The sequence below is a fragment of the Tamandua tetradactyla genome, chromosome 7, assembly GCF_023851605.1.
Source record: "Tamandua tetradactyla isolate mTamTet1 chromosome 7, mTamTet1.pri, whole genome shotgun sequence".
NCBI lineage: Eukaryota > Metazoa > Chordata > Mammalia > Pilosa > Myrmecophagidae > Tamandua > Tamandua tetradactyla.
The window spans coordinates 77,248,623-77,260,743 of record NC_135333.1 but is presented as its reverse complement, the minus strand read 5'-3'; the positions used below and the strand labels follow the sequence as shown (position 1 = coordinate 77,260,743).

The 12,121-nt window shown below is 38.8% G+C and overlaps 1 protein-coding gene across 3 annotated transcripts in view; it reads left to right on the top strand.

The window, feature by feature from the left end:
* The window catches only part of GUCY2C (guanylate cyclase 2C), a 69,136-nt gene that overhangs the window by 35,009 nt on the left and 22,006 nt on the right, over positions 1–12,121 (top strand). For all 3 annotated transcript variants that reach the window (XM_077170156.1, XM_077170158.1, XM_077170157.1), the window contains 7 exons: positions 1,178–1,240; positions 1,990–2,061; positions 2,543–2,647; positions 4,126–4,212; positions 5,354–5,486; positions 7,838–7,975; positions 10,944–11,032. In XM_077170156.1, the coding sequence (XP_077026271.1) occupies positions 1,178–1,240; positions 1,990–2,061; positions 2,543–2,647; positions 4,126–4,212; positions 5,354–5,486; positions 7,838–7,975; positions 10,944–11,032 (687 nt within the window). The remainder of the gene's footprint in view (positions 1–1,177; positions 1,241–1,989; positions 2,062–2,542; positions 2,648–4,125; positions 4,213–5,353; positions 5,487–7,837; positions 7,976–10,943; positions 11,033–12,121) is intronic.

Genomic DNA, 12,121 nt, shown 5'->3' with positions numbered 1-12,121 from the left:
TAAAGATGATGATAACTCATTCATGGATAAAACACTAGCTTGCAAGACATTTCACAAACTTTGTCTCATTTGATCTCTAGGTATCCTTATGAGTTAGGATTATAATCACTATTTTACAGATAATGAGCTGAGATTAAAATAGTTTAAATGGCCTATTCAAGGCCAGAATTATTAGTAAACAGCCTGAAACAAACAAACAAAAATAATAGATTAGAAGATAAGCCCAAGTTCTTCCACTTTCTTGTGTGATATTTAATGTCTTTTAACACCTTTGTACCTCATTTATAAAATTAGAAAAAGGGAAGAAAACTGGAAACTGGATATTTGTTAATCTGCATTGTGCTAAGCCTCATGTTTAGAACTTGATATAATTTATTTCATTCACATGTGTGTATGTTAAGTCTTAGCAAAGATAATATTATATCCTAGTTGTTATCAAAATCAAATTGAAGATGCAATAGTTCTCAACCTTTTCTTTGCCTATGGACCAGAAGTTAACTGGTAGACCAAGAACCATATCTAGCCTGCAGATGTGAGATGGATGTGTGTGTTTGTGGGGTGCAGAGTTGGGGGGTTCTCATTATGTTTAATATGTTTTTAAAAATTAATTGCCAATACATACAAATCATGGAATAGCATATAAAAATCCAGATGACAAGCTTTCTTTTAACGAATCATATGAACTGGTCACTCTGGGCTCACAGCCATCATCAGAGCGTCCCTTCGACACCCAGCTCCATTTCTTCATTTTCCTCTGCTGCTCAGGCCCTGAGACTGCAGTTTGCAGTGTTTGCAAACCCTGCTATATACAATGCAAGTGCATCACATGCTTCCCTGAGGGCATATGTCAGTAACTACAGGCAATCATTCCCCAAAGAAGGAGGACGTGGGTAGAAAGAAGCACAGATAATCCCTGGCTGATGTAGGGCCAAAGGAGGAAGGAAGGAAAGGGGAGGGGCACCTTCATGGTGCCCCCAAAACCCAGAGTTTAAGCATAGGAGGGGTAGATACCTGGGAAGAAGATGTTAGAGTGCAAAGGTGAGGAGTGAGAAGGAAACACAAGTCAATTATAATCATTTTACCGGAAGCTGCTGAACAAACAACAGCTATAACCCCCCTGACAGTGGATGGGACAAGATATAGAGCTTCTGGAATAATTAGCTCTTTCTTGTTCCAGATCGACGATGACAAGAGACGAGATACAATCCAGAGACTCCGGCAGTGCAAATATGATAAAAAGGTGGTTACAGTCTCCCCGGCACCTTTGAGCTCTTAGCCTGCTGTGTTCCTTCCTCTCATCATGGGCCCAGCTGTCGCTGGTGGCAGCACAGTTGTGGGGTGGCCAGCTTGCTCCAAAGGGCTGTTCTTGGAGTCAGTTGCAGGGCTGGGCTGGGCTCAGCTTCAAAGTTAAAACTCACAGTCCTGGGGAAACTGAAGGACAAATAGAATTTTTGGAGGGGTGGAATGCAGGAAGGAAAAGAAGACATGAAATAGGTTCAGAGCAGTATTATATTTTGGCTCATTGCTTTAAAAATATGGCAATCCTATTTGGGGGATTTGCATCTCCCCTTCCTTCCTTCCTTCCTTCCTTCCTTCCTTCCTTCCTTCCTTCCTTCCTTCCTTCCTTCCTTCCTTCCTTCCTTCCTTCCTTCCTCCCTCCCTCCCTCCCTCCCTCCCTCCCTCCCTCCCTTCCTTCCTTCCTCCCTTCCTTCCTTCCCTCTTTCCTTCCTTCTTTCCTTCCTTTATCCCTCCCCCCTCCTGCTAACTTCTTCCCTCCCTCTTTTCCTTCCTTCCTTTTCATTTAGACATTCTTAAAGAAACATTCAAACCTGAGACTACTATATCCCAGGTCTGAGGGATAGAAATGTCAGTAGAATACTGTCCCTGTTCTCAAGAGGTCACAGTCTAGTGAGCTAGTGAGATAAACAAGTAATGCATATTTTTGGTTATGCTACAGTGATATCGCCTTAATTTAATTGATCGTTACAGCGAGTCATTTTAAAAGATCTCAAGCACAATGATGGAAATTTCAGTGAGAGACAGAAGATAGAATTGAACAAGGTATGTATTCCTTCCCTAAACCCTTAAGTGATCAATAGCTTCACTCTATCTTCCCTAACCGTAAGGTCACTGGTAGAGCAAGGTGTTATTGGGAATGCTGACCGAGAAGCCTTCTGGCCAAGAAATAGGTGACTATGCTTCTTGTTGTTGCAAATTCTACCAACAAATTTGAAGAGTGAGATTTTATGGTGCAAAACATTTTGGAAATCTACTAAGATGTCCTAGAAAACAGCCTTGATATTATTTGAGAGTAGTCAAAGGTTTGTATTCAAGTTGCCCTGCTGACAAAGGAATAATCATTGATAAAAAAGAATGCAATGTTTAGTAAGAGGTGGGTACTGACATTACAGTTTGTTCAAAGCAATGCATCTTTCAAAAATCTTTTTAAAAGACTCATTTTTATTGGCATACTAATTTTTACTCTGACACCTATTTCTGGCTGTGTTGCTGATTTTATTTGTGAATAAACATGCTATCCTAGTTGCTGCAGATTGACTATTACAACCTGACCAAGTTCTACGGCACAGTGAAGCTTGATAATATGATCTTTGGGGTGATCGAGTACTGCGAAAGAGGATCCCTCCGGGTAAGGAGCCATGGCCATTTCCAATTTCCTAACTGGGTAACCATGTGAAAAATATATTTTGCCAATCTTTTAAATGTTCACCCAAAGAAGCAGTATTAGAGAGTTGTCAGAAAAGTTGGTGGGTTCAAACTATATCACTCAGATTTTATCAATCAATCCTATTGTATCTTTGCAATCAAGACAAAAAATATTCAGAAGAGATGTTTAGACTCAAAAAGAAGTGAAAAAGTGAGCGTGTATCTCCAAATCAGTTTTGTTTTATTTGCATTTTTGTTTTTATATTAAAAGAGAAAAATAGATGGTCACTATGATAACACTGAGTAAGCAATAGGAGACTTGTTTGTAAGGCTTATTTCTGCTACTATCTAAATTCTTACCTCTCCCTCCCTTGTGAGGGGCTGAGGACAGTCCAGAAGTTGCCAGATGGGGTCAGGAAGTAAGACGCGGCTAAGTCAAGTTCTTGGAAGAACAAAGTGTAAAGCTAGGTGGCTTATTTCCCAGTTGTATGGCAAACATACTTTTGGGTAAGGTGACTGTTTCAGTTTGCTAATGCTGCCAGAATGTAATACACCAGAAATGGCTTGGCTTTTATAAAGGGGATTTATTTAGTTACAAATTTGCAGTTCTTTGGAGGAAAGGCAGCTGATTTTCAACTGGTTCCTGTCACATGGGAAGGCACACAGAGATGTCTGCTGGCCTCCTCTCCAGGCTTCTGGGTTCAGATGGCTTTCCCTGTGGCGTTTGCCTTCTGCATCTCCAAATGTCTAGGTCTGTGTCGGTTCTGAGTGCTGAGCTGGGCTGTGCACTCATCTGGATCTCAGCTCAGCAGTCACTTTCGGAAGGAAACTATCCTTGCCTTTCACATCCAAGCAAATCCCTAGATTTTAGACTTTTCTTTTTTGAATCATTTTTCACAGCTATAATTTTGCATTTAATTATCTGGTTATTTTATGAATGTCAGCTTCCCCCACTAGACTGTGCACTCTAAAAGAGGCCCCTATTGCAACCCAACATCAAGCATTGTGCCTGACATGTAGGTGGCACTCAATACATTTTTATTTTTGTATGCCGTATGGTGGGGTCACATTTCGTTACTTAATACATTTTTTAAATAATAAACCAATGGATGAAAATGATGTTGAGAGTGAAAACATAAGGCTAATGAACAAATGAGCTTCCTAATACCAATTTCCTGTTTGAAACATTAGGCACAGTGCAGCTGCTTGTTAATCAGGTTTACCAGCTCCTTCTTCAGGGGCATTCCCTTACCCCAGGGCTTGGGATGCTGTAGGTATTTCCTGATCATCAACTTGCGGTAAAAGCCACCAATGCTTCTTGTTTAGGAAAGAAGAGAAACAGAGGAGTTCCAATATGTTCCTGACCCCTCATGATTAGAAGCTCATATTTTGGCTGATAACATTCTCTCTACGACATCCTTCTTTGCAGCAATTCATCTTTTATTTTTTTCTCCTGCTTAGGAAGTTTTAAATGACACAATTTCCTACCCTGATGGGACATTCATGGACTGGGAGTTTAAGATCTCTGTCTTATATGACATTGCTAAGGTAAGAGACCTGCCAACTAAAAAAACATTTATGGAAATTAAATATAGAAAAACAGATCTAGCAAGTATTGAACCTCTCTATGACTTGGTTTCCTCATCCACAAAATGGGAAAAATACTAGTATCTTCATTGTAGGGTTATTGTAAGGATTTTATGAAATAATGCACATGCTTAGTGCAATGCCTGATACACACAAATGAATAATAAATATCAGCTGTTCTATTTATATCATTATAATCTTTATAATCTCTTTTGGGTGCACAAAAAAAGATTTTCTGCAAATTAAAATTGTATAAAGCTGCTGAGAAAATAACTGAATACTCAACTTTATAAGAGAAAATATTAAAGACAGGCAAGAGACAATGATATATCTGAAGCTATATATTCCCAGATATGATATGAAAAAGTAGAAACCAGTAACCAGGGTCTCATTTAAGAATGAAGAAAAGTCAGACCTGAGAGTGAATTGTTTGATCTAGTCTTAAATCACCTGAAAAACATATAGGATCAGAATCAATTTGTAAAAAATGTTATGTGATCCAGGCTGAAAAAACGGTTTCTACTATGACACCTCTGATCACCAGAGGGAAACATGCCAGTCAAAAAAGGGCTTTCCCTTTCAAAATTCTCAAAGAATGAAACAAATTACATTTTTGATAAATAATCCAGCCTAGCCCCTGCCTTATTACTCATATTTTAGAATTGAGCTAGCAGAAAACCAGACATAACCAAGGTCACAGACTAAATAAGCAGGAGGCAGAAACACTTAAGAAAAATCTGTTCTCTTGATTCTCTGGAGTGTCCTCTTTCCTTTTTGAAATGGTTAATATTTCTTAGGTAAGAAATATTGAAGTCAATTCTTTGCCTTATGTAACTACTTAGCCAGGGTCTTTAGACAATTGCCTTTTCACTGTATCACTTAATTAAACTTCAAAATTGAATAAAGTGCTTATGCAAATATTAGGGCTCTAAAAATATTTTTTAAATAAAGCTAATGGAACCAAGTTTTAAATCTTATGACTATTTCTACGCTGAAATAGTTTCAAAATGTCACTACTTTCTTTAAAAATATCAAGCAGCTGAAGGGTATCACATCTCTCTCTCTCTCTCTCTCTGTCTCATTGACATCTGGAAAATTATAGGGGATGTCATATCTGCACTCCAGTAAGACAGAAGTCCATGGTCGTTTGAAGTCCACTAACTGTGTAGTGGATAACCGAATGGTGGTGAAGATCACTGATTTTGGTTGCAATGCCATTTTACCTCCTAAAAAAGGTCTGTGGTGAATTTGATTTTCATTTTCTTGCAAGTCCATGTAGAGCATTCAGGAAATGGTGATATTGATCAGAAAATAACCACTTGGAGCCTCTAGAGGCAACAGCTGGCTCATTCTCCGGCATTTCACACTTGCACCGTCCAACGAGTGCTTTTTAAATTGAACAAATATCCTCTATGAATTTCCTTCATCTATGGATCCCTTGAATATCAGTGAGAAATTGTGCAGAAATGTTTGGCTTGTGGAAGCAGTGCTGGGTAGAAAAATATAGACGCTTAGAGAAAGAGACTTCAAAAATCATCTGAGCTAATCCCTCTTCTTTTAGGGAAGACATAATTGAGGCTTGGAGAGGTTAAGATATTTGTCCAAGAAGATAGAATACAAGGCAAATCTAAATTCCAGACATCATTTATCTGTGATTTAGTTTTTCTTATCAGTAAAATATATTCTTACTTATCCCTCTCTGGATTGTAATAGTTAGTCAAAAATGCTAACACATAAAGGGCTTTTCGTATTGAATGTTTTCTCCTATTCTTTGCTATAACTCAGGGTTAAAACAGTCTCAGAAATCTATATACCCACAAAATACTATGTAGATACAAAAATGAAATTCTATGTCTAATGCTACTTTGGAATTCTTTTAGTTTTTCACAAGAGAAAAATGTAAATTCTGTCCCATTTTCACAGTCATGTCAAGCACAATATGATACTGAACTCAATCCAAATAAGTACTTGTTGAAGACCTACTATTTGTCAAGCATGGGTCATCATGTAGTTGGACTAATTCCTGCATGAAGTGACCCATCATGACACAAACTCTGATGAAACTGCAGGTCAAGCCCTATCTTCCTGAACCCCACTCAATTGTACCTACCAAACTGTCGTGTCACTTACCTGAAGTTCTAACATAAGTAGGTTTTCTTGTCTTTCCTATAACATCAAAACTTTAGGATTAATTTTACATGAACCTTAGGTCACATAAATCCACAAGATGTAAATTCAAAAAAGCAATGAATGGTCAAATGGAAGACCAACAGGGGAAAATGTGCCCCGCCATATGCAGAACATTCCAACTAACCACATGAATCTATAGATTGTTCATTTGAAACTGCTGAAGACAGAGATACAGAAAAGTTTACAAAGAGCTAGGTGATCCTGAAAAGTTTTTGAGGGGTGTTGAAGGAAAATCAATTGTATGCCTCTGCTATTACTAATATGATACGTAATAGGGGTCCCAAACGCAAGTGCCAATGGGAACCAAACAGAACACAGGAGCATTTCACTTTTGCAAAGTGGAGTAGCCATAAAGCAATAGGATGTGGGAGGGACAGTAGTAAACTGTGAGTAAATTTTATATATGTATAATTAAAAAAAAAAGAATATAACAGGAGCCAAAGTAAACATCTGTTTTGTTTTGTTTTTCAGTAGACTTAGAGGCTGCCACTATGTCGTGCCTAGAAAATAATATAAGTGATTGTCTATTTGTTTAAATATGCTGCCTTTATTTTTCTTAGTGACTATATATAAAAGTTATATTTATGTTTAAAACCTTCCATAGGTCTATGCTCTCTGACCCATAAGCTCTCAGTCTCTCATATTCTGCTGCATTCATTCAACAAATATTTCCTTACGATACACAGACCCTGTTCTAGGTAGGCAATGAGGGTTTTCAAGACTATGATTCTAGCAGTTATGGGGGAGATATTGCCTTATGACTTCACTCAAATCCTGGCTTTATATCATCAGCTTAAAAGCAGGGGTATGCTCTACCTGCTAACATGAGCATTAGCATAAACTCCTCAAAAGTTTTGGACCATATATATTTAGGGCTAGCCATATTCGGGGCAGATGGTATAGGGACTTAAGGGCATGTTGGAGACCTGTGGGCTGTTCAATCTGTCTTGGTTTCCTAGGGCTGCCATGACAAAAGACCATAGATTGGTGGTTTAAAACAACAAAACTCATTGTGCTGCAGTTCTGGGGACTAGAATTGTGAAATCAAGATGTTTGCATGGCCATGCTTCCTCTGAAACCTGTAAGGGAGAATCCTTTGCCTCTTCCTAGCTACTGGTGGTTTACTGGCAATCATTGGCATCCCTTGGCTTCTGGCAGCCTAACTCCACTCTCTGCCTCTATCCATCCATGTCCAAATTTCCTCTTCTAATGAGGACACCAATCATATTGGATTAGGACTCACTCTAGTCCAGGTTGACCACATCTTCAAAGATCCTATTTCCAAACAAGGTCACATTTGTGAAACCAGTGGTAAGGACTTAATCATGTCTTTTTGGGGACCACAATTCTACCATAACACCCCCTCGATTTGCACTCTCAATGGCTGAATGCTCAGACCTCTGGACTGCTCCAGAACACCTCCGCCACAACAGCATCTCCCAGAAAGGAGACGTGTACAGCTATGGGATCATCGCACAGGAGATAATACTGCGGAGAGAAACCTTCTACACGTTGAGCTGCCGGGACCAGAATGGTAAATTTCTTTTATTATTATTATTATTATTATTATTTAAAATACAAAAAAACACCAAACAAACGCGAACATTCTTAACTTTTGATCATTCCATTCTACATATATAATCAAGTAATTCACAGTATCATCACATAGATGCATATTCATCATCATGATCATTTCTTGGAATATTTGCATCTATTCAGAAAAAGAAATTAAAAGAAAACAGAAAAGAATTCATGCATACCATATCCTTTACCCCTTCCTTTCATTGATCACTAGCATTTCAATCTAAATTTATTTTAACATTTGTTCCCCCTATTATTTATTTTTATTCCATATGTTTTACTCATCTGTTGATAAGGTAGATACAAGGAGCATCAGACACAAGGTTTTTGCAATCACACAGTCACATTGTGAAAGCTATATCATTATACAATCATCTTCAATAAACATGGCTACTGGAACACAGCTGTACAGTTTCAGGCAGTTCCCTCCAGCCTCTCCATTACATCTTGACTAACAAGGTGATATCTATTTAATGCATAAGAATAACTTCCAGGATAACCTCTCAGCTCTGTTTGGAATCTTTAAGCCATTGACACTTTATTTTGTCTTATTTCAGTCTTCCCCCTTTTGGTCGAGAAGGTTTTCTCAATCCCTTGATGCTGAGTCTCAGTTCATTCTAGGGTTTTCTCAATCCCTTGATGCTGACTCTCAGCTCATTTCAGGATTTCTGTCCCACATTACCAGGAAGGTCCACACCCCTGGGGGTCATGTCCCACGTAGACAGGGAGAGGGTGGTGAGTTTGCTTGCTGTGTTGGCTGGAGAGAGAGGCCACAGCTGAGCAACAAAAGAGGTTCTCTTGGGGGTGACTCCTAGGCCTAATTTTAAGTAGGCTTGACCTATCTTTTGTGAGGTTAAGTTTCATATGAACAAACCCCAAAATTGGGGGCTCAGCCTATAGCTTTGGTTGTCCACACTGCTTGTGAGAATATCAAGAATTCAACTTGGGGAAGTTGAGTTTTCCCCCTTTCTCATCATTCCCCGAAGGAGACTTTGCAAATACTTTTTTATTCACTGTTCAAATCACTCTGGGATTTATCAGGGCATCACTCTGGACAAACCAACAAAGTCTCATGTCCTACTCAAGGTTCCATGTATTTATGGTGTCCAGTTAAGCTGTCTACATAAGTTATATGAAGAAATGCACTAGTCAAAATATAAATTTTGTACCAAATAAACATTTTTTGCTTTAGTCTCAAACATAAGTTAAAATTTTTAAATATTAATTACCCTCTATTTTCAGCACCCTGCAGTAATGACATTCCTTTGTTCTTCCTCATGCAAAATATTTTTTAGATTTGCACATTTAGTCACTATCATTATACACTCTAGGCATTCCTAGATTATACCATCTCAGTCTTTATCATCTATCTTTCTTTCTGATTTCATTTGTGCCCCCAGCCCTCCTCCCTCTATCATTCTCACATTCAGCTTCATTCAGTGTTTTAACATAATTGTATTACAGTTAGGTAGTATTGTGCTATTCATTTCTGAGTTTTTATGTTCAGTCCTGTTGCATAATCTATATCCCTTCAGCTCCAATTACCCAATATTTTTCCCTATTTCTATCTCCTGATGATCTCTGTTACCAATGAAATTCCCCAAGTTTATTCACTAATGCCAGTTCATATCAGTGAGACCATACAGTATTTGTCCTTTCATTTCTGGCTAATCTCACTCAGCATAATGTCCTTAAGGTCCATCCATGTTGTTACATACTGTATAACCTTATTCTGTCTTACAGCTGTGTAATATTCCATTGTATGTATATACCAGTTTGTTTAGCCATTCATCTGTTGATGGACATTTTGGCTGTTTCCATCTCTTTGCAATTGTAAATAATGCTGCTATAAACATTGGTGTGCAAATATCTGTTTGTGTCCTTGCTCTCATGTCCTCTGAGTAGATACCTAGTAATGGTATTGCCGGGACATATGGCAATTCTATATTTAGCTTTTTGAGGAAACGCCAAACTGCTTTCCACAGCAGTTGTACCATTTACATTCCCACCAGCAGGGGATAAGTGTGCCTCTTTCTGCACAATCCTCTCTAGCACTTGTTATTTTCTGTTTTATTCATAATGGCCACAGAATGGTAAGATTCTTAACCCCTTTAGCTGCCCCCACTGGGAGTCAGCCAACCTGTGTTCTAAGCTGACTGAAACACTAATCTGTTTGTGACCACAGCTCAGTTTCTTCATCTGCAAAAGGAGTAACACATCTGCATGACACTTTCCAGTGTATTAGAAGAATTAAATGATAAGGTGACTATTGGAATGCTTTTAAAAGCAAAAGACAATATGCCACTGCCAAGCATCCTTATTGTCAGTAATATTCGTAGTACAAGAATCTTCCCTTAGAATTTCCCCCTTTCCTCCTGATCCCAATAGAAAAAATGGGTCTAACACCTGAATTTGACCACTCTAGGAGTATGACATACTTATTTTAGTTCATACTAAAATAAGCTCTACAGTTTTTGTCACAGATCCTTGGGAGGTGAGGGTTGGAAGATGGTTCATTTCATTCATTTAATCTTTACTTACTGAGCATTTATTATGTGCAAAGTTTTAACTCAAGTTTAGTGGGGCTAGGGGTGGAAGTGATGGCTGAGGGAGGTAGGGCTAGGGCACAGTGCTAGACAGAGGAAGCCTAGTGAAGGCAGTGGTGTCTCAGATGAGTTTTAAAAGGTTTGTAGCCTTAACTTAAGGTAGCCTCCTGGGTGTAAGTGGGGATAAGTCTCATTCACCTAGTTACTCATTCCTCATTCAATGTTTACCTGTTGAGTGCTGGCCTAGTCTCTGGAATGCACTGACTGGGCTGAAGAGTCCCCTAGGGTAGGTGAACCAATTCAGAGTGTGTCTCCTGCTGAAATTTCTTAATGCTGCATTCTCTCCTGTAAATTGAATTATTCTCATTCCATCAGAGAAGATTTTCAGAGTGGAAAATTCCAAAGACATGAAACCCTTCCGTCCAGATCTGTTCCTGGAAACAGCAGAGGAGAAAGAGCTGGAAGTGAGTACATCCCACTTCCCCTACCCCATATTAGTTTCCAGTAGCTGCTGGAACAATTTACCACAAACTTGGCGGCAGAAAACAACAGAAATTTATTCTCACAGTTCTGAGTGCCAGAAGTCCAAAACCAGTATGTCAGTAGGTCAAAATTAAGATGTTGGCATGCCTCACTCTTTCCTGAGACTTTAGGAAAGAATCCATTCCTTGTGTCTTCCAGCTTCTGGTGACTGCTGGCATTCCTTGACTTGCAACCACATCACTCCAATCTCTGCCTCTGTGGTTGTGTTGCCTTCTCATCTTCTGGATGTCTAATCACCCTCTGCCCCCCCTCTTATAAGGATACATGTGATTTAATCCAGGATAATCTGCCTATCTCAAGATCTGTAACTTAATTCAGACCTGCAAAGACCCCTTTTCCAAATAAGGTCATTCACAGGTTTCAGGGATGAAGACGTGGACCTATATCTTTGGGAACCGTTGCCAGCCTCCTCCTCAGCCTCAGGAAAGAGCTGGCTGCCTAGGCACACAATTACATTCTGTCTTTAGGAGCAAAAAAAGGGCAAGATGTCCATGGGAATAAATATATTTACTAGGCTTATATTGACTATTTTCTGATTTTTAAAACATAAGCCAATATTCAGGAACAAGAAAGAGAAATTGTATTTTTTGCTCCTCTTATCCCCACTCTGAAGAAAAGAGCTATTCTCACTGTATCAGCTAATATTTTAAATAATCTCTTCCAAAGGCCTTTATGGAGGAATTCTTGTTTAGAATTTTACAAAAGCTTTCTAATCTAAGACCATGAGAAAAGTGTTTTAAAAATATTTATGGTCTTTCTTTTAAAAGTGACTTTCGTACCCTGATGGATAAGGATAGAAATATCCTTAAATTTACAAGCACCCTGGGAAATGATTTTATGGTCAGATGCTACAATGTACAGGTGGGCTGTTTTTACCTCTTTGTGTCTGTCTCTCTCTCCCTCTCTCTCCTTTTCCTTTCTTTCTTCCCTTCTCCCCCCACTCCTCTCTCTTTCTGCCATTAAACACACTTTGTAAGCCTCAAGGTTCTGAGATATAGCTGCCCTTATCC